This window comes from Leopardus geoffroyi, chromosome B2 (genome assembly GCF_018350155.1).
Source record: "Leopardus geoffroyi isolate Oge1 chromosome B2, O.geoffroyi_Oge1_pat1.0, whole genome shotgun sequence".
Lineage (NCBI taxonomy): Eukaryota > Metazoa > Chordata > Mammalia > Carnivora > Felidae > Leopardus > Leopardus geoffroyi.
In genome coordinates, this window is record NC_059332.1 from 101,228,604 (window position 1) to 101,253,832 (window position 25,229).

Below are 25,229 nucleotides of genomic sequence, written 5' to 3' on the forward strand. Positions count from 1 at the left end.
CATATAGGATCCAGGCAAATTTGTCCTGTCCTGTGACCACAGATTACCCCCCCTCCAGCCCTCAATCCCCACCTCCCTGTTTGTAGTCAGTTTTCCCTGCACAAGGGATCCAGGAAGTTGAATTGTTGCCACCTCAGAGAAAGCAAGTCTCCCACAATTTCCCCACACCTTCACACAATGTCTTATATGTGGGTGGGGGAGGATATAATTTTGCTTTTGGGCTGATTTTCAGCAGGCTTTTCAACTTCAACGGTGTGCTTTAGAGGTCTCAGTTTTCATATCTGTGAATGTGTACCTAACTGCTGGGTACATTCCCTAAGGTAGTCAATTGCTCTTTGAACCGGGCTCTGCTCACACATCCAAAGAACATGTATGAAAATGGTGATTCGATAGCAACTGTTTCCTCCTCCAAGACAGGAAGCTCATCACCCAATTGGCACGTTCTGCTTTATTTATTTGAAAGAGCCTTTGGGATAGCTTCCTGATCAGCTGAAATACAGATAAACTGGCTCAAATGGTAAATGGTCATTTGCTTCAGGAGCTTCAAAATGTTGCTGTATCTTTTTTTAAATATGTATTTTGAGAGAGAGAGAGAGAGAGAGAGTGGGCACGAGAAGGAGAGGGGTAGGGGCAGAGAGAGAGGGAGAAAGTGCCCCAGCTCAGCAAGGATCCCTGCTCAGCAAGGATCCCTGACCCGGGGCTCTATCTCCTGCCCATGAGATCACAATCGTGAGATTATGATGGGAACTGAAATCAAGAGTTGGACGCTCAACCAACTGAGCCACCCAGGCGCCCCAAAACGCTGCTGTATTTTGACCTATTTTAATGATGGCAGGACTTTTTGACTGTTTTGTGTACCGCTGTGACCAGCGGCTAGTAGTACATGAGTGGCATGTAATAAATAAGTGTGTGATAAATATTTGTTGATTGGATATAGACAAACTTCTCAGTCCATCAGTCATTTGGAATGAAGTTCCAAAAGTCTCTTATCTCAAGACATTAATGTCATAATTTAGATAAGAAAGTCTCGTCATGTGAATAGGACAAAGAGTGCAAAAGTCAGATAATAAAATTTAGAGGAACCACTTGGGATTGCCTTTCTAATTAATCTTTTAGTTTCTAAGGAAACTGCAGCTCAGGGCTTACAGACCTGTTTTCAGCAGGTGAGGCTACATAGATCTTTGTTTACATGGAACAATGAGGGGAATCTGTTATTGCAAAGTTGGAGATCGGTGTGTTTAACGAAATAACTACAGCTTGGCAAGAGAGCAGGATGCTGAAACAGCTCATCAGATATGGTTAAGACTAATGTTTGGGAGCAGAATATTAATGAACAATTAAGGAATATGAGACAAAGGGAGCTCATAAATCAGGACACACTTGGGTGAAAATAACAGAACATTTAATGTTTGAGGTTTCTACTCTCCCTCTCAATACTATCCATTCTGCACACATTAGTGATACCATGGGACATGAAAAATCACAAAGTAAGGCTTGAAGTAGGTTAGTGGTTTCTAAGGAAAAGTGGGGCTGTAAAACATCTGACCTCTTCACTGACTGTCAGACTCATCAGAGGATTTGAACAAATCACAAGCTTTTAGGTGAAATGTTAGTTGGTGTTGGTGTTCAATTAAGAAAAAAATTAAGGGGCGCCTGGGTGGCGCAGTCAGTTAAGCGTCCGACTTCAGCCAGGTCACGATCTCACGGTCCGTGAGTTCGAGCCCAGCGTCGGGCTCTGGGCTGATGGCTCAGAGCCTGGAGCCTGTTTCCGATTCTGTGTCTCCCTCTCTCTCTGCCCCTCCCCCGTTCATGCTCTGTCTCTCTCTGTCCCAAAAATAAAATAAACGTTGAAAAAAAAAATTAAAAAAAAAAAAAGAAAAAATTAAGAAAAAAATGTTGTCATCTTTTTTCTCTTTAAAAGAAAGTGTGTGCGTGTGTGTGTGTGTATGTGTGTGTGTGTGTGTGTGTGTGTGTGAGTGAGTGTGTGTGAGACATTCAGGCCTTTTTAAGAGTCATTTTATATGCATTGTTTAATTTAATCTTTACAACATCTATCAGCTAACTATTATATCAGCTAACTATTATCTATCAGCTAACGTCCCTTTATATGCATTGTTTAATTTAATCTTTACAACATCTATCAGCTAACTATCAGCTAACTATTAGAACATTGCCTGGCACAGAGTGAGCAAAATGTTAGTGTTAAAAAAAAGTACAAAGTATGTGTTCAATAAAGCCAACAGCTAACATACAGCTTTCTGTATGTAAAACACCAACTCAAATGCTCCACACGTGTTATCCTTGTCCAACTCTATGAGGCAGATCCTTACACCAACCGAGGAAAAAATAAATGACATCAGAGCAGATAAAAGGAATCAATGAATGGAGCCATGATCTGAATCTAGTCTCTTTGACCCTAAATCCCATGGAATGTGAGACAGAGGGAGAAAGTACCTTGCCTGAGATCCCACAGCTATTTTGTGCCAAAGGAGGGATATGAACCTAGGTTCATTACTCTTTCCACTTGTGGTATAAGAAAAAAATATGTATTTGGTTTTTGTCTTGTTCTTGGCACAGAGCTCCTAAAGCTCTGTGGAATTTCCTGAGTGATAAGACTATTGTTTGTTATTCAGAATGAGCCCCTTTCAGTCCTACCTGAGTTTACGCTAACGAGGTGACACTTGATGGGCCCCTAAGTAGATTCAGGATGGGGCTGGGGGCATCTGACCAGAAGAGAAAACTACTAATTAGAGGGTTGGAACTTTCAATCCCATACTTCCCCCAACCTCAGGGAAGGGGAGAGGGGATAAAGATTGAGTTTTAATTACTGATGATTTAATCAATCATGACGATGTAATGAAACATTGATAAAGCTCTTCAAAAAATGAGGTTTGTGGAGCTCCTGGGTTGGGTGAACACATTGATTTTCTGGGAGGGTGATGTACCTGGACAGCAAATGCACAGAAGCTCTGCTCCCTCCCATCTCCCCCTCCACACCTTGTCCTAAGGATTTCTTCAATTTGGCTTCAGTTATATCCTTTAGGAATAAAATTGTAATCGTAAGTACAGCACTTCCCTGAGTTCTGTGAGTCATTGTAGAGAATTATTGAGCCTGAGGGGGTGTTGAGGCAACCCCTAAATTTATAGTTAGCTGAGTAGGTATGTAAGTAGCCTAGGGACCCTATTTGTGGCTGGCTTCTGAAGTGGGACCTAATCTATGGGCTAATTAGCTCTCGGTAGTTAGTGTCAGAAGTGAACTGATTGTAGGACACCCACTTGGCTTCAGAGAATCAGAGAAATGGTTGATCTCAGGAAAACCTGAGAAATTTGGATAGAGCAAAAATAAAAAAGAAATAATTAAGGGGATAAGCAGCAGAAGGGAACATCTTCTCTCAGAACTTACCTGGCCATGTGGGGCAAAGGACAGGGACATGGCTGGCAGAACCGGGGTGCTCCCCTGATGGAATCTCCGATATAACCATCTAGACATTTCTCACAGTGCTCTCCTGTTGTGTTCCGCTGGCAGTGCTGTGAGGCAAAAGATAGGAAAATTGACAAAAAAAAAAAAAACAACAAAAGAAATTTTATACACAATATATGTGGGAACCAAACAATACTCAAAGCAAAGAGGATGTCAGGCTGATTGAATAAATGGTCAGGACAAAGGAAGCACGTTGGCTCCAGTCAATGCTAGAAAGCGTGAACAGTGGCAGGTGACTTCACCCTGAACTTCTGTGGGTGCACTAGCAGCCTGAGGAGTTTAGACTTTGTGTGCAGAGGGGAAACTCATCAGCTTCTCATTTCAGTTCAAAATGATAATCAGAAGGATCAAACTCTGCGAGAAACATCAGTTTATTGACTTGGATTGAATATGAAATGAAAAAAAAAATCCCTCTGATGTTTACCCATAACAATGGGAACAATTTAAGGATTTATGGGCAAAATATGTCAGAAGGAAGCATAGATGGAATAGAAGGTAGGTAAAGAATGCCCTGCTAATGGGTTGGTGACTTGGATAGTGACATACAAGAAATACTATGCCGGCTTATTTGTATGATTTTTCCATTTGTGGTGAGGAGAATGGAAGGAAAAGCACCAAATGGGCTGATTTTTCTGCTTATAATGCCTGTTCATCTTTCAAGATCTGTACATGGCCTTGAAACCTCCAGGAATTCCTTCTGATGTCCCCTCCTGGGTCCTCCCCTCCTTCTACTACCCACACTGTACTGTTACTCTTTGCTCCCAACCTCAGCAGCCCTTCCCCCACGTTGTGCCTCTCAGTACCGTACTGCTACTAACTCAAATGAAGGACGTACTCAGTAGACTGGAGTCAGCTCAGCAGTGACAAGTTCATGGATTAATTGCTGTCTAGTACTCTAAAGAGTCAGTGATGCTAGTCTCATAGATTTCTCCAACAGGACTGAACTGGGTTGTACAAGGCAATGGCATTAGCACTGTGATATTTTCAGCTTTATATCCCCCAGAGTGTATAAAAGTCGAATAGCGTTTTCAGTGAAAAATTATGCTGTTAGAATTAGAATGTCATCAAAGAGGCACCCTCCTGTTTGGTCCATTCCCTTGGTAACATCTGTACACAAGATCTTCAACAGACAAAGCTTTTTTCAAATAATGCTCAATGGAAGAACCTTAGGGAGGCAGGATGGAGTAGCGGTAGTAAGGTGAACTCTAAGCTCTTTATTTTTGTCATTGTGTTCTATGTTGAAGTTCAAAATGGACTAATAATAGTGAAGTCCTGCTCTAAACATTTCATATGGATTAATGAATTTAATTCTTACAATAATTCTAAAGTAAGTAAGTTACTATGTTTTCCCCATTTTACATACGAAGAGATGGGAGGCACAGAGAGGTGAAATAAATGGCCCAATAAATTGTCACACAGAAGGAGGCAAAAGTGAGATTCAGACACAGGCAATCTGGCTCCAGAGGCCAGGCTGTTAATTCCCATATTATACTACTTCTCCAATATGTTAGACAAAAGTCTCCTTTCCCAAAAGAGTCATAAAATGACTACATTTTATGTAGGTATCATAGAATTTTACTAAGAGTTTGGACTTTGAATCAAAAAGGCAGAGTTCCAGTTTAGGCAACAGGTTATCACGGTTGAACACTCTTTGGGCATTTGATCAGCCATTAGGAATGGGCAATCTTTGGCTCCTGATTAGAATTATGTTAGAAGAACAGAATTTAGAGGCCAGTTAAGACTGCCTGACAGATTAATGAGAAACTGGAAAATAAAGTAAGATGTGAAGACAACTGCTGTTAACATATTTGTCCTCCACTTCTTAATTCTGTTTCCAGAACTATGTCAGCCTTTAGTAAATATTTGTGGGGAAAAAATGAAGGAAAAAGTGGGAAAGCATGAATTAATGAATTAGTGTCTGGAGCACATAAAAGAAATTAACGTGTACCCAAATGAGCTCAAAATTGGCAAACTCACATCCCAGGGAACACCAATGAGCCTTGCCCGACTACCAGGAATCTAAGGCACAAGCAATCTGGCATGTCTGTTCATAGGCTGAGGTCAACTTTGTCTGAGTCCTTGTTGGACAGATGAAGCCCATCCGTGCAGAAGAAAACAGGCTTGTTGTAAAATGTTAGGTCATTCTTCCTGCCTGAAATGCCTATTAAGCTGCAAAAATGAGCTGATTCCCTTCTGTCCCCTTATGGCTTGATGGATGCTTTGGACTTCTTGTCAGGGCTCTAATTCTGCCATGGCAGCCACAAGGAGCAATTATCCTCAAGGGCTAACTCGCCAAATCTCTCTGACCTTTACATGCTCAGAGTGCAAACACGGATTTTCCTCATCTGCCTTCTTTTAACGGGTTTGTCAGGGAATTCCCTGAAAGGCATTAATGTACACTCTGGAAGACTGGTGGAAATGATGCTGGGAGCAAGGACAAAGATTTCTACTGCTTCCATGTTCTAGCTGGTGGACTTTGAACGAGTCACTTGACCTTTTGGTGTCTGTATTCCCTATCTGTAAAATGAGAATCCAGATGAGATGGCCTGTAAAGTTTCTTCTAGCTCTGCAGCCTTTTACTCTGGGATTGCAAATATGCCTTTAACCCTCATAGCTCTGCCATTTAAAAAACAAAAAGAAAAACTGGCAACAATAAATATGTTGTGGAGGGTGGGGGGGGTGGAATTTATTTTTTTAAATAAAATTGACCCCACTTAAAAATGAAAAAAACATTCTGAATCTTTGGCCAGTTGTTAAGAAAGTTGCATGTAGACAGTTGATTGCAGATAAGTGGATAAGTGTTAGGAATGGCATTTGGGCACCAGCTGTGACTCTTCACATGAGAAATGCTGTCTCAATAACTTGGCCGCAGAATGAACATAATGTTGGAAGAAGCCTAAGGGGATCAGGTTGGCCTTCATGTGGTTTGTCACAAGCATTATGCAAGATTATAGTCTATATAGATCTGTGGTTCTCAAAGTACGTCCACGGAGGTCGAATCTATCCTCATAATAATATTAAGATTTTATTTATCTTTTGGACTCTCATTTTCTCATGCTGTAAGGTAGAATTTTCCTGGGGCTACATGACATGGAGATATCACCACGGATATGAGATCCAGCTGCCTTCTCTTAAGCAAAACATGAACCGTATTTTTAATTTGTAAAATATGTTTATATTCTATAAAAGCATATTAGTTATGTTGACCTGCAATGGGTTCATTACTGTAATTTTCAAATAAATTAACAAGAAAATATGAGAAAAGTTTTCAGTTTTAAATGTCAAATGCAGTAACTATGGACAGATACAATCTGCATAAACAAAAGACCTTTAGTTACTTGAACAATTCTTATGAATGCAGAGAGCTCATGAGACCAAAAAGTTTGAGAACTTCTGCTCTATCTAGATCAGTGCTTCTTCTTCTCTCTTTTTTTTTTTTAAGTTTATTCATTTATTTTGAGAGAGAGCGAGAGCGAGCAACTATGGGCACTCAAGTGGGGGAGTGGCAAAGAGAGAGGGAAAGAGAATTCCAAGTGGGCTCCAAGCTCAGAGCATGGAGCCTGAGCTAAATCCCAAGACCATGAGATCATCACCTGAGCCAAAATCAAAAGTCAGATGCTTAACGAACTGAGCCACTCAGGCTCCCCTAGATCAGTGCTTCTTAAACTTCACTGTGCATACCAATGCCCTGGGGATCTTGTGAACATGCAGATTCTGATTCAGGATGTCTAGGGTGTCAGGATGCCTGAGTGTCTGCATTTCCAATAAGCTCCCAATTATTGCTAGTGCTACGGTCTAGCCTATACTTTGAGAAGGAAGGGTCTAAATAGAAACACCTACTATAGGTAACACTGTTTGCTAGCTGCTCAACATTGGGCCTGAGCCTGAGTATCTAGCATAAAAGGACAGTACATTTTACTGCAATGAAGAGTGACCCAAGTGGCTCATATGACATAAAATTAAAGATTTTTACATTTGCTGGTTTCTTATTTTACTAACTCATTCATTCATTCATTCACTTAACAAGGCTGGATTAAGCTGCTATCACAACAAGGAACTGTGACTGCTACTAAAATGAAGACCAGGTTCATTTATGTGTCATTTTGTCCTTATGTGTCATTTTATGAAAAAGACCCGGTTCTTGCAGTTGAGTAACTCACACTTGTGAGGCAAACTACTCAGAGAGAGGTAAACAAACAATAATATAGAGTGCTAGGTCCTATGACTGAGGTATGTGTGAAGTACGTACCTACTGTGGGACAAAGAGGGAAAGGGTCTAGCTCATCTCGAGAAAATTGGAGAAAACCTAATGGAGGTGACGACACTTGAACTAGGCCTCGAAGGATAAGCAAGGAATCCCAGGTAGAGAGCAGGGGAACACAAGTTCAGACTCAGGGGGTGCTCGTACAGAGTTAGTTTTGGTGGTAGTGAGAAGCTCAGTGGGGCTGGAGTAAAAATTCCTGAAAGATTTTAGAAAGGAGAATGCCTTGACTAGGTGGAAAGATGTCTCCGTCGCTGGTTAGGGGAAGGTAAGTCTGGAGCAAGGCATGATGAGTAGTTGGGGAGCCATGGCAGCGGTCAGGGAGCGATGCTGTGGACGTGAATTAAGGCAGTGGGATGGCAGAGAAGAGGAGAGGCTTTCTTCCAGGTTGAATGTTGGGGAAGTGGAAAAGGAAGCCGAGGAAGCATCTGGGACATCTTAGCATGAGGGTCTGGCAGAATGATACGGTAGTTAATTGAGAAGGGGAATATCAGAAGAGGAACACATTCAGGGTTGGAAGAAGAAACTCGAACAATATATGGAGAACTTATTTGCAGTCAGTTCCCATTATATTCTTACATGACTGGCCGCAAAGCAACAGAGAACTCTGAATTCTTTGGACATGCAATTTTCTGACTTTCTTTCAGATTCTGTAGACTCTGCTAAGCTTCAGTTAGCATAGTACCAAATCCATCACTATTGCAAAATTTGGGGGTTTTCCAAGTTTGTAACATATTGGAAAATTGTCAAAATTTTGTTGTAAGAATTATGCACTCGATCTAGATACCAACTTTGTAGTTGGAAATAAGACAGGAAAAAGAAGTCTCTATAACTGAATTTTTTCTTGCTCTGGGACATCTAATGAATGTGCCGGTTTATTAACCACACATATTTAGTCTTACAGGAACTTACATTGGTTGATTTCTGTCTTACACACATAATAAAGGAGGGTTTGAAAAGCATGAGAAAAATGCTAGTATCTGCAGAAATTAGAGATGCAATATCTTTGCTTTCCTGAATGAAGTTTTAATTAGGCTTTGAGAGTAATAAAAAATTCATTAACCTTCAATATATTGGATTACTTCTCTTTCTCCATTATGCTTAGGGTGGGGTAGAAGTCCATTTGAATATCAATCTTTTTAACTATAAAATTACTATAGGCAGTTGCAGAAAATTTCGGGAGGCATATTATAAAGTGAAAAGAAGAAAATAAAAATCCATCCATGTCTCCACTAGCCAGATATAAATACTTAACAGCTTGATGGTGTCTCTTTAGATTTCAATTATATTTGTGCAGTTCTCTGGTTTGAAATCTGAATATTTTCATTCAGATTTACAAAAAATGTTTTTCTTGCAATGCTGGCACAGACCCTGTATTATTTTTAATTTTTTATTTGTTTGCCACTGAACAGATCGGGGTTTCTGCGTGTGTTTCTAAAGCTCCCATGGTCCTCATACCTTGAGCTTTATTATATTCGTCATGTCCACCAGCATTTTCGAGTGGGTGCGTCTGTCTGGACAGTCGTTCAACCCAACCCAGTGTCTACACATAGGTGGTGCTCAAGTAAAACGCTTTTTTTGTTAAATGGATAGATGAAATCAATAGATGAACCGATCCTTAATCAAAAGGAACCTAAGGAGTGCTGTGTCAGTGGTGAACTTCAAGTCAGATTTTCTTCCGTCTAGTTCTGGTCAGTGGGCGCCTGGCTTTCTCTAATGATGAGACAACGTTTTGGATGGGAACTGGCCTCAGCCATGGTTTCTTCTTAGTTCTCTGGGCCTAGTTTATAGACTTGGGATAAAATATGGGTTATTAGAAACTGAGCATTCCTACCACCAGCCATCTGTCTGCTTCCACATGTTTCTTTTCCTTAATTCCTTTCTCATGCTTCCTTCTGGAGCTTTCCTAGAGAGTCTGCCATGTTCACTGGAGTTGCCTGGCCTTTGGGGCCTCGCCTGGCTGACTCAGCTGAGAACCCTTCCCAATGCATTCTAGTTCTGATAAGATGCAAGGTGGCTTTTTGGAAACATCCAACACATGTTGGATTTCATTCACTTTTCACTTTTCACTTAGCCACTTTCCTGCATTTGAAGCGTTAGCATCCCTCTTGTGGAGACATCTCCAAGCTCCTTTGCTATATCTAAAATGGTAGCGTAACTTTGTCTACTCTACATTCTATTGTCAAATGGCTTAGTTCCTTAAGATTGGTCTGTAAAAGATGAGGTCAAATTAAAAATGGACGTTGGAATGGGGGAAGAATCAGAAACAACGGAGGGGAGGGCAAGGCAGAGGCATTACAAGCCTTCGAACTAAGAACAAAATGAAACAAGATGAAATAAAAGAAGGCCGTTTATTTTTGGCTGTGTATGGAAGATGGGAGAAATGAGTGAGGCTGTTAAGCAGTGAGAACTGATTGAAACTCGGGCCCACAGTCAGCTGCGAGGAAGTGTTTCTCCAGGCCACTGCTTCTTGTCTGGTGCCCTGACAACTGGGTGAACTGAAGGAGCTACAGGGAAGGAGCCTAAAATCTGGCACTGCTCGGCCAGGAGGCCAGAAGGGGCTGCCAAGGGAAACAGAAAAATCTGAGTTTGATTCCAGTGGGACACCATTGACAATATATTTGCCATCTAAATGACAACATATTGTTACTATATGGGCAAGCCTCTCTGCTCACTACTTACGTTTAATTAAATACGAGTTACTTTCTTTTTTTTTTCTGTCTTTCCAAATGAAATTTATAAGAATATGTATGTGTATAGATATACATATATACATTTAGCTCTGGGGGGTGAGGTTGTGGGTGATTTTCACTTTGAATTTCATGTAGTCCAGGTCTGTATTGTTGTTGTTTTGTTTGTTTGTTACATCCAGCACATGTTACTTCAGGGAAGAAAGCTATTTCCTTCCGGGTGGGGTAGGACGGCTATTTCTTTGTTTCTTTTTCAAATGTTCTGTCTTGGAGCAAAGTAACTGAGGGAAGATTGGCAGCTTCCTTGAGCAGGCGTATAAAAACTTACCCCCTATCCCATTCCCAAACTTTTATTGGAACTTCGGACGCCCAGAAGCCGTGAAGGAGTCACGTGATGACTGTCCCTTTCAGAGGCTCACGTCGAGGTCAGAGATGAAACCATGACAGTGCCTTTTCTGACAACGTCATCGTCAGGAAGAGTGGCTTTGTCATAGCTCTTCGCAGGCACTAGCAGGATGGTCTTTTTTGTCCTTTTACTTCAGTGTTCCATCTTACTGGCTGCCTGACAGCAGCTGACGGGGCCTACCCATCCCTATCGCCTTCTATTTTAATAAGCCAGATGGCAAAGAGCCTCTACTTGGTCAAATCATCAGAGATGTACATCATTGGTTCAAGTGCATCCATGGGATTTTCTTTTCAAATGTCACTGGGATTAAAATAACAGGAAACCGGAGATGGAAGCATTAGAAAGGGGCAGGTTTTGGCAGCTGCGTGTGCCTACACGGCTACAGAGGACATCCTGGATGTAACGGTTATTAAAAAGATGGGGGGAAGGGGAAGACAGAAACACCAGGACTGAACAAATACTACAGAGAGATGGCAGTGCCCAGTGTTTGCCACTACATCCTCTCTGTCTCTAGAAAAATGGCAACTGCTAGGTTCCAAGTAGATGAAATGTTCTAATTTGCATCTTAATGTAATGCATTTACAGTGGGTAAAATCACACCTCCATGTGCATACCTCGGAGGCCACTTGTAATCAAAATGATCTGCTTAACAGGGATAATTATACTAATTTTGCGGGAAACAGGGTGTACTTAATTAAGAATTCTTGTAGCTTATGCAAAAATTCTCTTGCAATTTTGGAAAATCTCTTCTGCCTCAGAGGATCCTGAAGAATCTGATTTTCCGGCCGTGTGGTACAGCTCCTGATGGAAAACATGATCTTGGGGCATAAGACTTTCAAAATGCCTCCTGGGACTTCTACTAAAGCCATTTCTGGTAAATATTTCAGTAGCCATTTTCACGAAGTTGCCAGTCCATTCAGTGAGAATAGAAAAGATGTGGCAAGCACTTTTTGCGAGAAGGCTTGTCTTGTCTCCTCCATGAGTCTCTATGATACTTCACTGAAGAAGAGTTAACTGGGGAATTCAGGGATTCACTCCAGTTAAGGGGGAAAATAGTCCTCTCGGGGCTGAAACACAGAATTACAAAGACCACAAGGCCAGAGCTTTCGTTTTTATTAGCTATTTGGTTCAGGCCTTTTTATTTTAAACAAATTTTGATCTGTAGACCTGACTATCTTAAGCTGTGAACTATGCTATATGAAACAACTGTTTTATTCTCCTGGTTTAGGTGGAGTGAAGCCAAACATATGGCAAACTATACTATTACAGAGGAATTTGGATGGATGGTTTCCCCCGCCGTGTATTGTTTAGAGTCTCTTCACCATTGGCCTCCGGGAAGAAACCAGCTGCCAAGGGTGGTCAGTCAGTCACCCTTCAGGAGGACTACGTACAGTCACACATATGCCTTGATGGCCACTTACAATCATAAGCAGTTTCTATGAAGTATTTTACAGGAAAAGGTGAAGGATAAAAAGAGAGCTTGATTAGCTCTTTCCTAGGTAGCTCAAAGGTCCAGGAAGAATATTTTATCCCCACTTAAGACACAGAAGGCCAAGGAAATGTCTGAAAAGTGATAGGTGCCCCCGACCTACCATACAGAATCCAGAGCCATCCAAGCACTCGTTGGAATTGCCGTTGCAGTCACAGGGCATACATGCTCCCGACTGGGCGAGAAAGAATCCGGCCCCACATTTCTGAAACAGACACAACAAAAAACATGTGCTTTATTGAAAAGACCTATTTTGGTCAATGCTTTCTGTGAAGAATAGGGGAGATGATTATTCAGCTATCTAAATATTTCTTTACAAAATGTACCAGAATAAACTATTTACACTGCCATTCAGTGATGTATGTCCAATTTTCTTTGCTATCTTCCCTCCCCCTCCTTTTTTTTTTTTTTCAACGTTTATTTATTTTTGGGACAGAGAGAGACAGAGCATGAACGGGGGAGGGGCAGAGAGAGAGGGAGACACAGAATCGGAAACAGGCTCCAGGCTCTGAGCCATCAGCCCAGAGCCCGACGCGGGGCTCGAACTCACGGACCACGAGATCGTGACCTGGCTGAAGTCGGACGCTTAACTGACTGCGCCACCCAGGCGCCCCCCCCCCCCCCCCCACTTTTTAAAAACTGTTCGGAAGCATAGGAACACCTTTAACACTGTCCTAATATTGTAAGGAAGCATAAGGAGATTTTAGGTAACAGTAAAAGAGAAATTTTCTAATGTTTTCTAACGAAACGAAACAAAACAAAATAAAACTCTGACAATTAGTCAAGGTGAGAAGTTGCTTTAGGTTCCCTATAAATAAAGACTTATAGTATCACAAATTACTGGCTATAGTATAACAGCTTAGGGATGTGTCTTTTATGCCTGGGCTCTTTAAAAAAAAAAAAAATCTATCTCTTCAGATCCTAAAATTTTAAAGGGAGGAGTAGGGAAGTTAATGAGATCTTACACTTGTCAGGTCCTGTGTGGGTGACAGAGATTTCATTTATCCAAGCAGCTGTGCGAGGAACACATTATTTTCCTTCATTCTAGTGGCCAAATCCTTAGACCCAGAGGTGCTAAGTGGGTTGTGGCGACGTTAAACCACCTTGTGCTGCACGAGTCAACCTGCACAATGATGAATTACCCTCCCACCAATGTCACTCATGCCCCAGTTGAGAAGCTTTGCAAGATTTTTTTCCTTATTTATGTGATTGGAATTGTGACTATGTCTTTTATGTTTCTTCAGGATGCCTTGATGATGCAAGGCAGCAATGGCATTGTAGATGTGGAAGTCCACTCCCTGCCCATCAGACAGATTTACTTCTAAAGAATTCCAGACAGATAAGCATCTGGGTTGTTTCCACAAACTTACAGAGTAGAAGATTTCACATCACCCTTCCCCCCACACCCCATTTCATTGACTCATTGTAGTTTGGACTATCTTGGCCACCAGGAAATTTTTCATTATATCTGGCTGAAGTCCCTCTGACTGCTATGCAAGCCCATTTCCTCTTGCTTTTTTGTCTGTAAAGAAAGAACCACTAGACACTGTTCACAGTATAAAAACACCACCAGTTGGGATCCCAAAACTAAAATCTAATATATTCGATTGGGAGGAAGTTTAATAGGGCATAATGACATTTGTCCATGAAGAAAAGAAGCAATTCCATTTTTCTAAGTGAGAGAAAGTAAGACTGAGAGGGAGCCAATTTATAATTTATAATGGAGAGTTTGTGGTTTTTCTCAATTCCACAAGGAACAATAGAGAGAGAAAGGTGCTAAAACTGTGGCAAGAAGCGTTTAATTTAGACCATCTGATTTCATACATGTATCCATTGCAAAACGATTACCACCATAGCTTTAGATAATACGGCCATCATGCCACATAATTATCATTTCTTTTTCTGTGATGAGAAAATTTAAGATTTACTCTCTCAGCAACTTTCAAGCGTATGATACGGTATTATTAACTACACTCATTGGGCAGCACATTAGGTATCCAGAACTTGATAATCTTGTAACTGGAAATTTGCACCCTTTGACCAACCTCTCCCCATTTCCCATATTCCCCAGCCCCTGTGACCACCATTCTGATCCTTATGAGTTAGTATGAGTCCCAGTGAGTGGGGCAGAGACTAGAGGTGTATTAGGAGGAGAAAAGCATGCTAGTGATGGTAGGGAGTCTGGTAGTGATGCCTGGAAACAGAACATGAGAAGATCTACTTGTATCATCAACTGTAGTAGGACCTTCCTCTGGCCCAAAAAGCATCAAGTTTCAGTGAAGGTGCTCTCAACTGATATTAGTTCAAGCCTTTTGGGTACTTCTGCAGCTCTTTTTCCTGAAGAAGACAAAGAAAATTAAGATTTGCCCTGAATAAATGCATCAGTTTGTATATATGGTAGCTAATCCCTTATGTCCTTGAGGCCCTAGCTAAATCAAGACACTCATGTTTTAAAAACAAAAATAGTTGAATCACTGTATTATACACCTGAAACTAACATAACACTCTATGTTAATTATTCTGGAATAAAAAAAAACAATAAAAGAAAACAAAACAAAAAAAACAAAAATAAAATTACACAACATAAAAAAAAACCCAAATAACAATAGCAATAAACAGTTTTGGTAAATTCTGCTGGTAAAGTCAGAATAGCTTTAGATTTATTGAAAAATTACAAGAATCTGGTAATTAGTGTTCTAGTGTAAGAAGCACTATTGACAATAGCCAAAGTATGGAAAGAGTCCAAAAATCCATCAACTGATGAATGGATAAAGAAGATGTGGTATCTATCTATCTATCTATCTATCTATCTATCTATCTATCTATCTGGAATACTACTCAGCCATCAAAAAGAATGAAATCTTGCCATTTGCAACAACGTGGATGGGACTAGAGTGTATTGTGCTAAATGAAATAAGTCAGTCAGAGAAAGACAAACATCATAGGACTTCACTCACATGTGGAATGTAAGATACAAAACAGATGAACGTAAGGGAAGGGGAGCAAAAATGAGATAAAAACAGAGAGGGAGACAAACCATAAGACACTCTTAAATGCAGAGAACAAACTGAGGGTTGCTGGTGGGGTGTTGGGTGGGGGGAAAGGCTGAAGGGGTGAGGGGCATTAAGGAGGACACTTGTTGGGATGAGCGTGGGCTGTTATATGTAAATGATGAATCACTAAATTCTATTCCTGAAATTATTATTGCACTATATATTAAACAACTTGGATTTAAATTAAAAAAAAAAAAAAGTCCCCTGAAGATTCCAAAGTGTGACCAGGTTTGAAAGGATTGCTCTACAATGTCCCTCATAGTGCCTTGTACATGTTAATTGCTCAGTGAATATTTGTGACTTAAATTGTTTGGTCCAAGATAGGAAATCTGAAGCATATGTGCTGTTGGAAACCAATGGTTTATGCTGCTAATAGACTCACTGCTCCCAACTAGGGCTGGATTTGGTCTCCAGTCTTTTTCGACACAGTCCAGGCAGCCACTGCCCAGACTGGACGTGCCAAATGAAATCTTTATGTTGTGCCAAGTTTAGGAGGTGACTTCACCCAGAGAGTCTGTCATTATCCACTTATCCACTCCCCAGGCTAAGGCTCTGACCTTGTGTGAAATTGACTTGGCTCCAGTCTCTTAAACTGTGGGAGATAGGAAGAAAAAGGGAGGCAGGGATAGGGTCACGTGGGGCAGTCATTTGGCCCCCTGCCGGGAGGGTGGGGTTGGGTAGAAACCCAGCCAGCTTCTTTCCTGTAGGGCCTTGTTTACCTGAAAGATTATATGTTCTAATTCGTCTATCCTGAGGGGAGGCACCATTTTAAATTTGTGTAAAGGCACCATATAGGCTAATGGAAGCCCTGGGCATTCATTGGGAGCTTCTGATGTCACTACCACATGCACTGGCTACCTTGGACCCTTTGTGTTGTAGAATCTTAGAGGATTTCTTGGAATGGTAAATTCTTAAGTGGTTCAAGAGAAGTTTGAATGTCCTCAAGGAAGAGCTGTAAAATGTTGTTCCTTTTATGTAGAAAAGGAACTTTTCTACTTTCTGTCATGGCTCCAGAAAGTTCTGTTAATTTGTACTAACTGTCTTGAAATTCTGTAAAAACTGGCGAAATTGACCTTCGTTATAATATTAAAAGGTAGATAATTTTAGGAATGAAAGTAGAGTTATTTTTAGTTTGGTTTCTGGTTAACAATCTCTTGGCTTAGTGATTGTAAGACCTGTGTTATTTCGAGACCTTTGAAAGCTGAGTGGTCTTCCCACAGAGAAAACAAATGTCTGTCTGATTTCTTTTGGAATGTTCTCCAAAATTTATTAAACAAAGATGGTGTTTATGTATATATGTGTGTGTTTGGGCAAGAGAAGTCTTACAATCAATTTTTAGATGCCATACTGAACACTTTTGCCCACATGAGAAGACCTGACCGATAGCATACAACTATATGAACACATGGGTGGCTGATCTGAGAGCATTCAGAGGATTTATACTGCCTGGGATGGTGCCAAGGCCTTAAAAAATTAATAATAATAACAAGGATAATGATAAGAATGAAGATAATTGTAGTGTAGCTGTTATTCATTGAGGGTCTATATACCAAATATTATGATAAGAGCTTCATCCATATTATGATATTTGCTCTTTGTAACAACTCTGTGCATTAGGTATAAGTATCTGCATTTTAGAAATGAACAAACTGAGGGTCAGAGAAGATGAAAAATGTATCCGATGTCACACGGCTTTATAAGGAGTTCAGATTGATCCAAATCTTGTTCTTTCTCTATTATAACATGCTGCTTCTCATAAAAACAAAAGAGAAAGATGAAAGAAAGAAAGAAAGAAAGAAAGAAAGAAAGAAAGAAAGAAAGAAAGAAAAATTGAATTGAACCTTTAATTAATTGAACATAAATATTACTGCATTGATCATGTTGTATACTTCTCTCATTTTACCCCACAATAGCCCTATGAAGGCAATAGCTGTCACCTACATTTTACAGATGAGTCTCTGTAGCTTATGGGATTTGGGATACAGACCAAGTGACACAGATGAGAAATGGTGGACCTAGGATTTAGATCATTTGTTTGACTCCTGGGTTTGAGCTCCTAATCATCTGGTATACCATTAATATATATTAACCAAACCCCTTTTGTTGGACATTTTGGTTATTTCCAAACTTTGCTGCTACAAACAGTCCAAAGCAGGTTTAAAAGGATAAAAATGCAAAACCTTTTCTTTAAACTCCAGGAAAAAAAATCTTACAAAATAGATACATGCTTAAAATATATAGTTATTAATATATGAAAACTATTGAATGGGAATATCTACTCTTTAAGCAATTTACTTCAGCCCAGTTGTCATTTTGACAAATTACTTTCCACTAAATCACTTGGAGACTTTTTACAGCTCTCCATTATTAGCTACTATATTATTACAGCTCGTCTCGCTTGAATACTGATTAGATCAATCAATAACATTTACCTCTGTCTTCAAAGAATAATAGTGAAGATTACCATTTGCTTACTTTGTTATCATTAGTATGATGTCTTGCTTTGAGTAAAAATCAATGTACGTATATTTGACAAATTTTACATTTATAGAAATTGGATGGAACTTTAAGAAGAAATTAGTATAGGGGCGCCTGGGTGGCGCAGTCGGTTAAGCGTCCCACTTCAGCCAGGTCACGATCTCGCGGTCCGTGAGTTCGAGCCCCGCGTCGGGCTCTGGGCTGATGGCTCAGAGCCTGGAGCCTGTTTCCGATTCTGTGTCTCCCTCTCTCTCTGCCCCTCCCCCGTTCATGCTCTGTCTCTCTCTGTCCCAAAAATAAATAAATGTTGAAAAAAAAAATTAAAAAAAAAAAAAAAAGAAGAAATTAGTATAACCACGTGCCACATATATTTAAAGGAACTGGGAATGGCAGTATATGTTGATATCATTGCAGAAAGCATTATTTCCACAGGTCCATCGTACAATCATAATATTAATCATTTCATAAGTTAATATTATAGCAAAGTAAGACTATTTCTTAACAAAGAGGATAACACTTATATAGCTGCTTGATAATTTTTATTCTCCTATGAACAAGTCCCTTGAGAGCAATGACTTAAACTGACAATATTGTCATCATACAGGACATTTTTTGAATTTTCTTAAGATTCTGAAATCAGGCTTTTTTGAGGTATTGTCCAGTCTGTATCCCTTGGGTGTAGCAAACTCAAGCTAAGTAATACCATTTTAGGTTAAAAACGTTCACAAAAATCTCACTGTGTTTTCCAAATGTTGTCACAGAGGAGCTAATTGGCCCAAAGTCACCACATACGCATAGATATTGAATCTCTAGAACCTTCAGAATTTCTGTTGAAAACCCTGATTGACTAAATAATTTAAATGCTCAAATAGCGTTCTCTAGCAATCTGAGGTCCCCAACCACCCATTAAAACGACAAAAATTGATCAAATTTAGGAGTCTGAAGTTGTCATCTGCTGTGAGACACATCTTGAGATCACCCTTGGAGAGAAATCAGCTCTAACAAATGACCGTGGATTAATTATAATAGAATTCCATTACAAAGAGCATACTCTACAGCCCTGTGCCTGTTCTAGTAAGATCTGACCTGTAATACGGTAGTCTCCACCTTATCTGTGGGGGATACACTCCAAGACCCTCAGTGGATGCCTGAAATCACAGATAGTCCTGAATGAACCCTGTACACATTATGTTTTTTCTGATACATACATACCTGTGATAAAATCTAATTTATAAATTAAGTACAGTAAGATTTCACAATAACAATAAAAAACAATTATAACAACATACTGTAATAATAGTTATGTGAATGTGATCTCTCTCTCTCTCAAAATATTTTATTGTACTGTATTCACCTGTCTTCTTTTGTGATGATGTGACATGAAAACATGCGTACATGATGAGATGAAGTGAGGAGAATGACGTAAGCATTGTGACCTAGCGTTAGGCTACGATTAACCTGACAATACATCAGAAGGAGGATCATCTGCCTCTGGACGGAGGTTAACTTCAAGTAACTGAAACCACAGAAAGCTAAACCATGGACAGGGGTAGAGGGGGGCACTGTAGAAATTGTCTTTGTGTCTTCAATCAAGGATTTACAAACATTTTACAAATATCGATTCATCTTGTCTTCTGAATTAGACTTTTAGAATTTTGATTCATCAGCTTTTGCTTTAATTTACTGAGGCTCAATGTAGAAAGCATTTAAAAAAAACACCCCAAACCAAAAACCTCTCTGAATTCATTCACTTGTGTCCAGAGTCATTGCTACCTTCCAAATTAGTATTCTTCAAATTTAAGAGCCCACATTCAATTATCTTTCTGCTTGGGTTTTTGTATGTATATAATGAATCCACTTTTCTCCTTGTTTCTAGGCAACAACAATTTTAGCTCTAGTTTTAGTTTTGGTGAGTTCCATTTTTTTAAAGCGATTATTAAAAGTCACCTTAACATTGAATATGATGCTCACTTAGGAGCTAAAACTTTGTGCCTTTACTCTGAGTCTACGCATGTTGCAAAATGCTGACTTCCATCTGCTTAAAGCTTGGGCAGGTTTAAGAATCTGTATTTAGAGCTCTTCTAACGGGGATGATTAAAATAAATGGGGAACACCTATTCAAAAACATCGACTTAGCCTTTGCTGGGGAGGAGCCACTTCTGAAAACACGTGAATTTATTACATAGGGAGGCATCTCACAGTACCTTTTTTCTGTGTCTATAAAAATAAAAGGTAAAGTATCTGGGATGGAAGGCAGTCCTGGGGTAAGCTATTGGTAACTTTTAGCTCTATGATTTTTCAGGTAGGGCTTAACACGTCCCGGTTGTTCATACACCAAACTATATCAAAGTGCCAAAATATGTTAAAGGCATCATGCAATGTGCTACAGCTAGCAAGAAGTTGACTTCTTGATTGATTTTACTCGAATGTGGACAGAATTACCCACGTATCCTCCCTTGGGCCTCTTTAAGCTCTTGTTTGCGTAATTGAAATTCCCCACATTTTAATAGGTGAAGTTAATTTTTAGATTTTGACAGTGATTTCACCATAGCTTGATTGGGAAAGCGGTTTCAACATTCTTCAGAGGTTTATCCAGTTGAAAGGCATTTCTTCTTATGATTGGCATAATACAGCGAGGGCATCGCTAAACACAAACTATGGTGCTAGCGTCTCCTAGTTGGCTCTTAGAGCTACCTTCATGCCTGTTGCTCAGGACCCGTATCAGCCTTGCATTGGCTGGCTTGCAAAACACTCCAGCTCTCCATTTAATCACCAGTGAAATAGACAAGGATTTAGGGTCTGAGGAATTCTGAAAAGCACAGAGCCATCTTGACCACGGATAAGCCAGGTCCTTTAATTCTGTGAAGTGGAGAGGTATTTAGCATGGCATTTACATCGCATTAGTGTGGCTATTTCTCAGCACTTTTTATGGACCTTGTGAGCATTCTCTTGGGCAGGGAAACCAGTGCTCCACCCAAAGATTTCAAATAACTTTCCCAAACTGTACACTTGATCAAATGTTGTTAGGACTGTAGATACCAACAGACTCAGGCTGTGATGAAGTACTTATCACACTTGGCTCTCTTTAGTTGTATAACTAAAAAGGATCAAACAAGAAAGTTTAGAGCCCTAAAGCCCTAAAGATTTTCTTTTTGAAGTGTTGGATTTGGGGATGATTATGTTCATTAATACTGATGAAAATTTCTTTAATTGTCTCCTTGAAAAGTTACTTTAAATGCTTTTTAAGTTGCTCATTTATAGTAGAGATTGCACTTATATAACATAATGGGGCATTAGTGTTGCCTTTTTTCCTTTGATTTTCTTGAAAAAAAATCTGCTAAACATCTGGCTTTCTGCTCTGGGTTCTCCTCACATCATCTCATGTAACTGGCTTGTTCTTTTCACTCCTCGCCTTCCAAGCTACAGTTACACAACATAACCTTTGCCAGACTTTTTTTTATATCTGAAAACTGACTCAGTTTTATTTAATTTACTGGAGCAAATGCCGTGGACACATTTCCAAGAAAGGAAGAGATGTGGCGTACAAGGGCTATAAGAACAAGTAGAGAGAAATGACTTCAGAGTTACAGGCATTTAGGGGATTTTTATGTGAGTCTTTTGCCACTTGGCAGGAATCAATGTTGTGAGATGACAGGCATTTCGGTCATCCTCAACTGGGTTTTTTGAATAATAACAGCTAATATTTATTGACCGACACCAGGCACTGAGTTAAGTGCTCTGTATAGACATTCCAATTTGGTCATCACCATTTAATGGCCCACAGACATCTGCAAATGTCTGACTAAATTGCCTTTTCTTTTCACAAGGAGTTGGGAGGCTTAATTGTCTGTAAACTTGCAGTGGCTTCCTCTCAGTGCACCCAGGGAAGGCAGTCGTGCTTCCTTGGGCAGTTGACTGGTTGGGGTGTTCCATCAGTTTCCTTTGCTAGTAAATGTACCCCTTCTGTCATGAGGTACCCCCTAGTATTTCAGTGCTACCCTCACCCTGGATCACTCAAGACGCAAAGCCGAAGGGGAATAGAGTCCTGTTTTTCTTTCCTTATGCTTCTCCTCATGGGTTTATGCATCACTGAAAAAAATGCTATTGCAGATTAGTAGGAAAGGAGAAATATATCCCAAACCTCTACTGTATTCATTAATTCTCAGGAGATAATCTTACCTCCTCTTTCAATGACAAAATAGAGGTCATTGGGCAGAAAATCTCATACTATCTATTTTTCTTCTCGAAATTCATCTTTATCTTGACTCATTCTAATTTCCTCTGCTCATCTCAGTGGAGATAGCACTCCTCATAGTAGAATAGATTAGCCCTCTCCCTGTGCTCTGGGACCCATCCACCTGACCCTGTGCTATCATCTGGCCTCCTTCTCTCGCACACCATCCATCAATTTGCACCTACAGGGGCAAGGAGAGGCAGAGCACCATTAGGTGCTGGGTTCTGTGTTGGATGAGGAGTTTCTTCCTTGTGGCTCGTATGCCTTTTTTTTTAATATGAAATTTATTGTCAAATTGGTTTCCATACAACACCCAGTGCTCATCCCAAAAGGTGCCCTCCTCAATACCCATCACCCACCCTCCCCTCCCTCCCACCCCCCATCAACCCTCAGTTTGTTCTCAGTTTTTAAGAGTCTCTTATGCTTTGGCTCTCTCCCTCTCTAACCTCTTTTTTTTTTTTTCTTCCCCTCCCCCATGGTCTTCTGTTAAGTTTCTCAGGATCCACATAAAAGTGAAAACATATGGTATCTGTCTTTCTCTGTATGGCTTATTTCACTTAGCATAACACTCTCCAGTTCCATCCATGTTGCTACAAAGGGCCATTTTTCATTCTTTCTCATTGCCACATAGTACTCCATTGTGTATATAAACCACAATTTCTTTATCCATTTGTCAGTTGATGGACATTTAGACTCTTCCCATAATTTGGCTATTGCTGAGAGTGCTGCTATAAACATTGGGGTACAAGTGCCCCTATGCATCATTACTCCTGTATCCCTTGGGTAAATTCCTAGCAGTGGCTCATATTCTAAGAACACATTCCCTCAGCCCTACCTCCCTTTCATTTTCCTCCGCGTTCGCTCAGCCAAACTTCATGTGTGAGAGAGAATTCAATCACACTGGCTCTGCTTTCTTTGTGCCCACCCGTGCCTCTATTTGTCTGACTTCTGTCTGCATTGTGCCACTAAAGAGCTGTCAGAGGAGCCAGGGCAGAGCTGTCAAAGCTGTTGGTTGATGTCTTGGTGGCTTTGCTTTTCCAGTCTTACTTGTTCTCCTTCTAGTACTTGACCTGGCTGAAATTCCCACCATGAAGTAATCCCTTCTCTTGGTTTCCAGGACAATCCTGTCTTTGGTTTTTTCTGCTGCTTATCTTAGTATTTTGGAGGGGGGTGGGGGTGGAGCGGTAGGAAGGGAGTGCTGTCCCGCTTCCTCTGCTGCCTCCACACTGTTGATGTTCTCCAGGAATAGCCTCCGGATCCCTCTTTTCCATCTACACACCTTGTGATGTCAACCTGTCCCACAGTTTCATCCTCCATCTATATTCTGGTGACTCCCAGGTCCCTCTACATATCCCTGATCTCACTCTTATATGTCACACTCTTGTTTCCAAGTGCATCTGTAGTTCTATAGGCACATGGACTTGAACGTGTCCCATAGTAACATTATTATATCCTCTCCCCAATCTACGTCTCTTCTTATATCTCAGATAAAGATTATAGAACATAAAAGGAAAAAGTAATGGGCTGATAGTTTTAAATTTTATCAATATATTTTGCAATAATGTAGTTTTTGGAAATGCTTCCAAAAGAATGGACTTGGCAAGGATCAGAAAATGGTTTGCACACAGAATGAGAACAGTTAAGTACCCAAGTTCTGTCTCTTCCTCTTCACAACCACTGTGCTATCATTGTTTATCTCAAATCCATGGCTTAACTGGAGACAGATGGAGTGCCACAGAGGTTAGAATCCCAAGTCAGAAAGGGCCTTACACAATTCTGAACTGTTGTAAACTTATTCTCTAAACTAACACCTCCATCTGTCTCAGGGGGACTGTAGGACTGGAAGTTCCCCGAATTAATTTCTGTGTAGAATGCAATGCTTATTAAAGATTAACTAACTGGAATGTGCTAATTTGAAGCTTACATATTTGTTATAATATTAAAACTCAACGGTAACCACAGTAACTGTGTAGAACTTAGACAACAAAAGATTTTTTTTTTTTTTTGAGGGAGGAGAATTTTGTCATTGACATTGTTTAGAAATGCTGGCACATGGGGATAATGAAAAGCAGACTGCGGTTCAGCAAGTTTTATTATTGTTTTAAAATTCTCTATACACAGTGTGCCCCTCATTGCCTCCACCTGGGTTAGACAGTTCCCACATCCTGCCACCCTTCGGATGCTGCTACCTCGTAGAGTTTATACTTTAGCTCTGAAATGTTTACCAACATGAGTTTTCCCCTTATTCCCCAAACCACTGTTTAGTTCAGGATCTTGGTGTTTCTTTCCTAGATTATTATGATAGTCTCCACCCTACTTTCTTGGTCACCAGACTTTCTCCCTTGCAGCTCATTCTTCATTACCAGAATTAATTTTAAGAAATCTTACAATACTACTTTTCTGTTTCAAAACTCCCAGTGGCTCTTTATTCACTGCTTAAACGAGTAAATAACCTTCTTTAGCGTGATGTATGAGGCTCCTCTTTCACAATTCAACCTTAACTTGTCCTTTAGGGTCAACCTGTGCTCCCTATACTTAAACTACGTATTTCCACTCTTCCCCATCCCCCAAATATACCATTCTCTTGACCATGGTGACTTTGCACCAGAGGCTGGTGGTGTCTTTCTCCCCTTCATCACTTGTGAACCTTTTCCTTAGTCTCAGACTCGGTCCCTTTTCTTCTGTGTTCTCACGGTTCTCTGCACACATCTCATCGGAACACATGGAACATGTTATTACAATTTTAAATTTGCACTTCTGCCTCTTTGGAATCACTGTGAGCCCTTGGAGAACAGGAATAGTATCATGCTCATCTTTGTATCCTCAGCAACTATCAGAGTCGTTAGCGAATAACAAGTAGGTTTTGAAAATACATTAGTTGAAAAAAGTGGGCTTGAATCTGTAACGAAGGAACCAAGTGTGGGCAAACTGTGTAGAAACTTTGGAGAGCTTTTGGCAAATCTCACAAGTAAAGATCTTCAGTTGTGATTGAATTTTTAAAATATAATACTGAAGAAAAAAAAAAACAGCTGCAGAACAGAAACACTACATTTATCCTGCATTTGGAAACACGTGAAATAATATTATACTATACAGTGTGTAGGGACACACACATATAAAGAAAAGTATGAGATATG

General features: G+C 40.2%; 1 protein-coding gene across 3 annotated transcripts in view; it reads right to left on the reverse strand.

The window, feature by feature from the left end:
• Positions 1 to 25,229, reverse strand: part of LAMA4 (laminin subunit alpha 4) — a 145,960-nt gene that overhangs the window by 96,572 nt on the left and 24,159 nt on the right. For all 3 annotated transcript variants that reach the window (XM_045499326.1, XM_045499324.1, XM_045499325.1), the window contains 2 exons: positions 12,431 to 12,532; positions 3,404 to 3,528 (listed from right to left, as the gene is read on the reverse strand). In XM_045499326.1, coding sequence (XP_045355282.1) covers positions 3,404 to 3,528; positions 12,431 to 12,532 — 227 coding nt within the window. The remainder of the gene's footprint in view (positions 1 to 3,403; positions 3,529 to 12,430; positions 12,533 to 25,229) is intronic.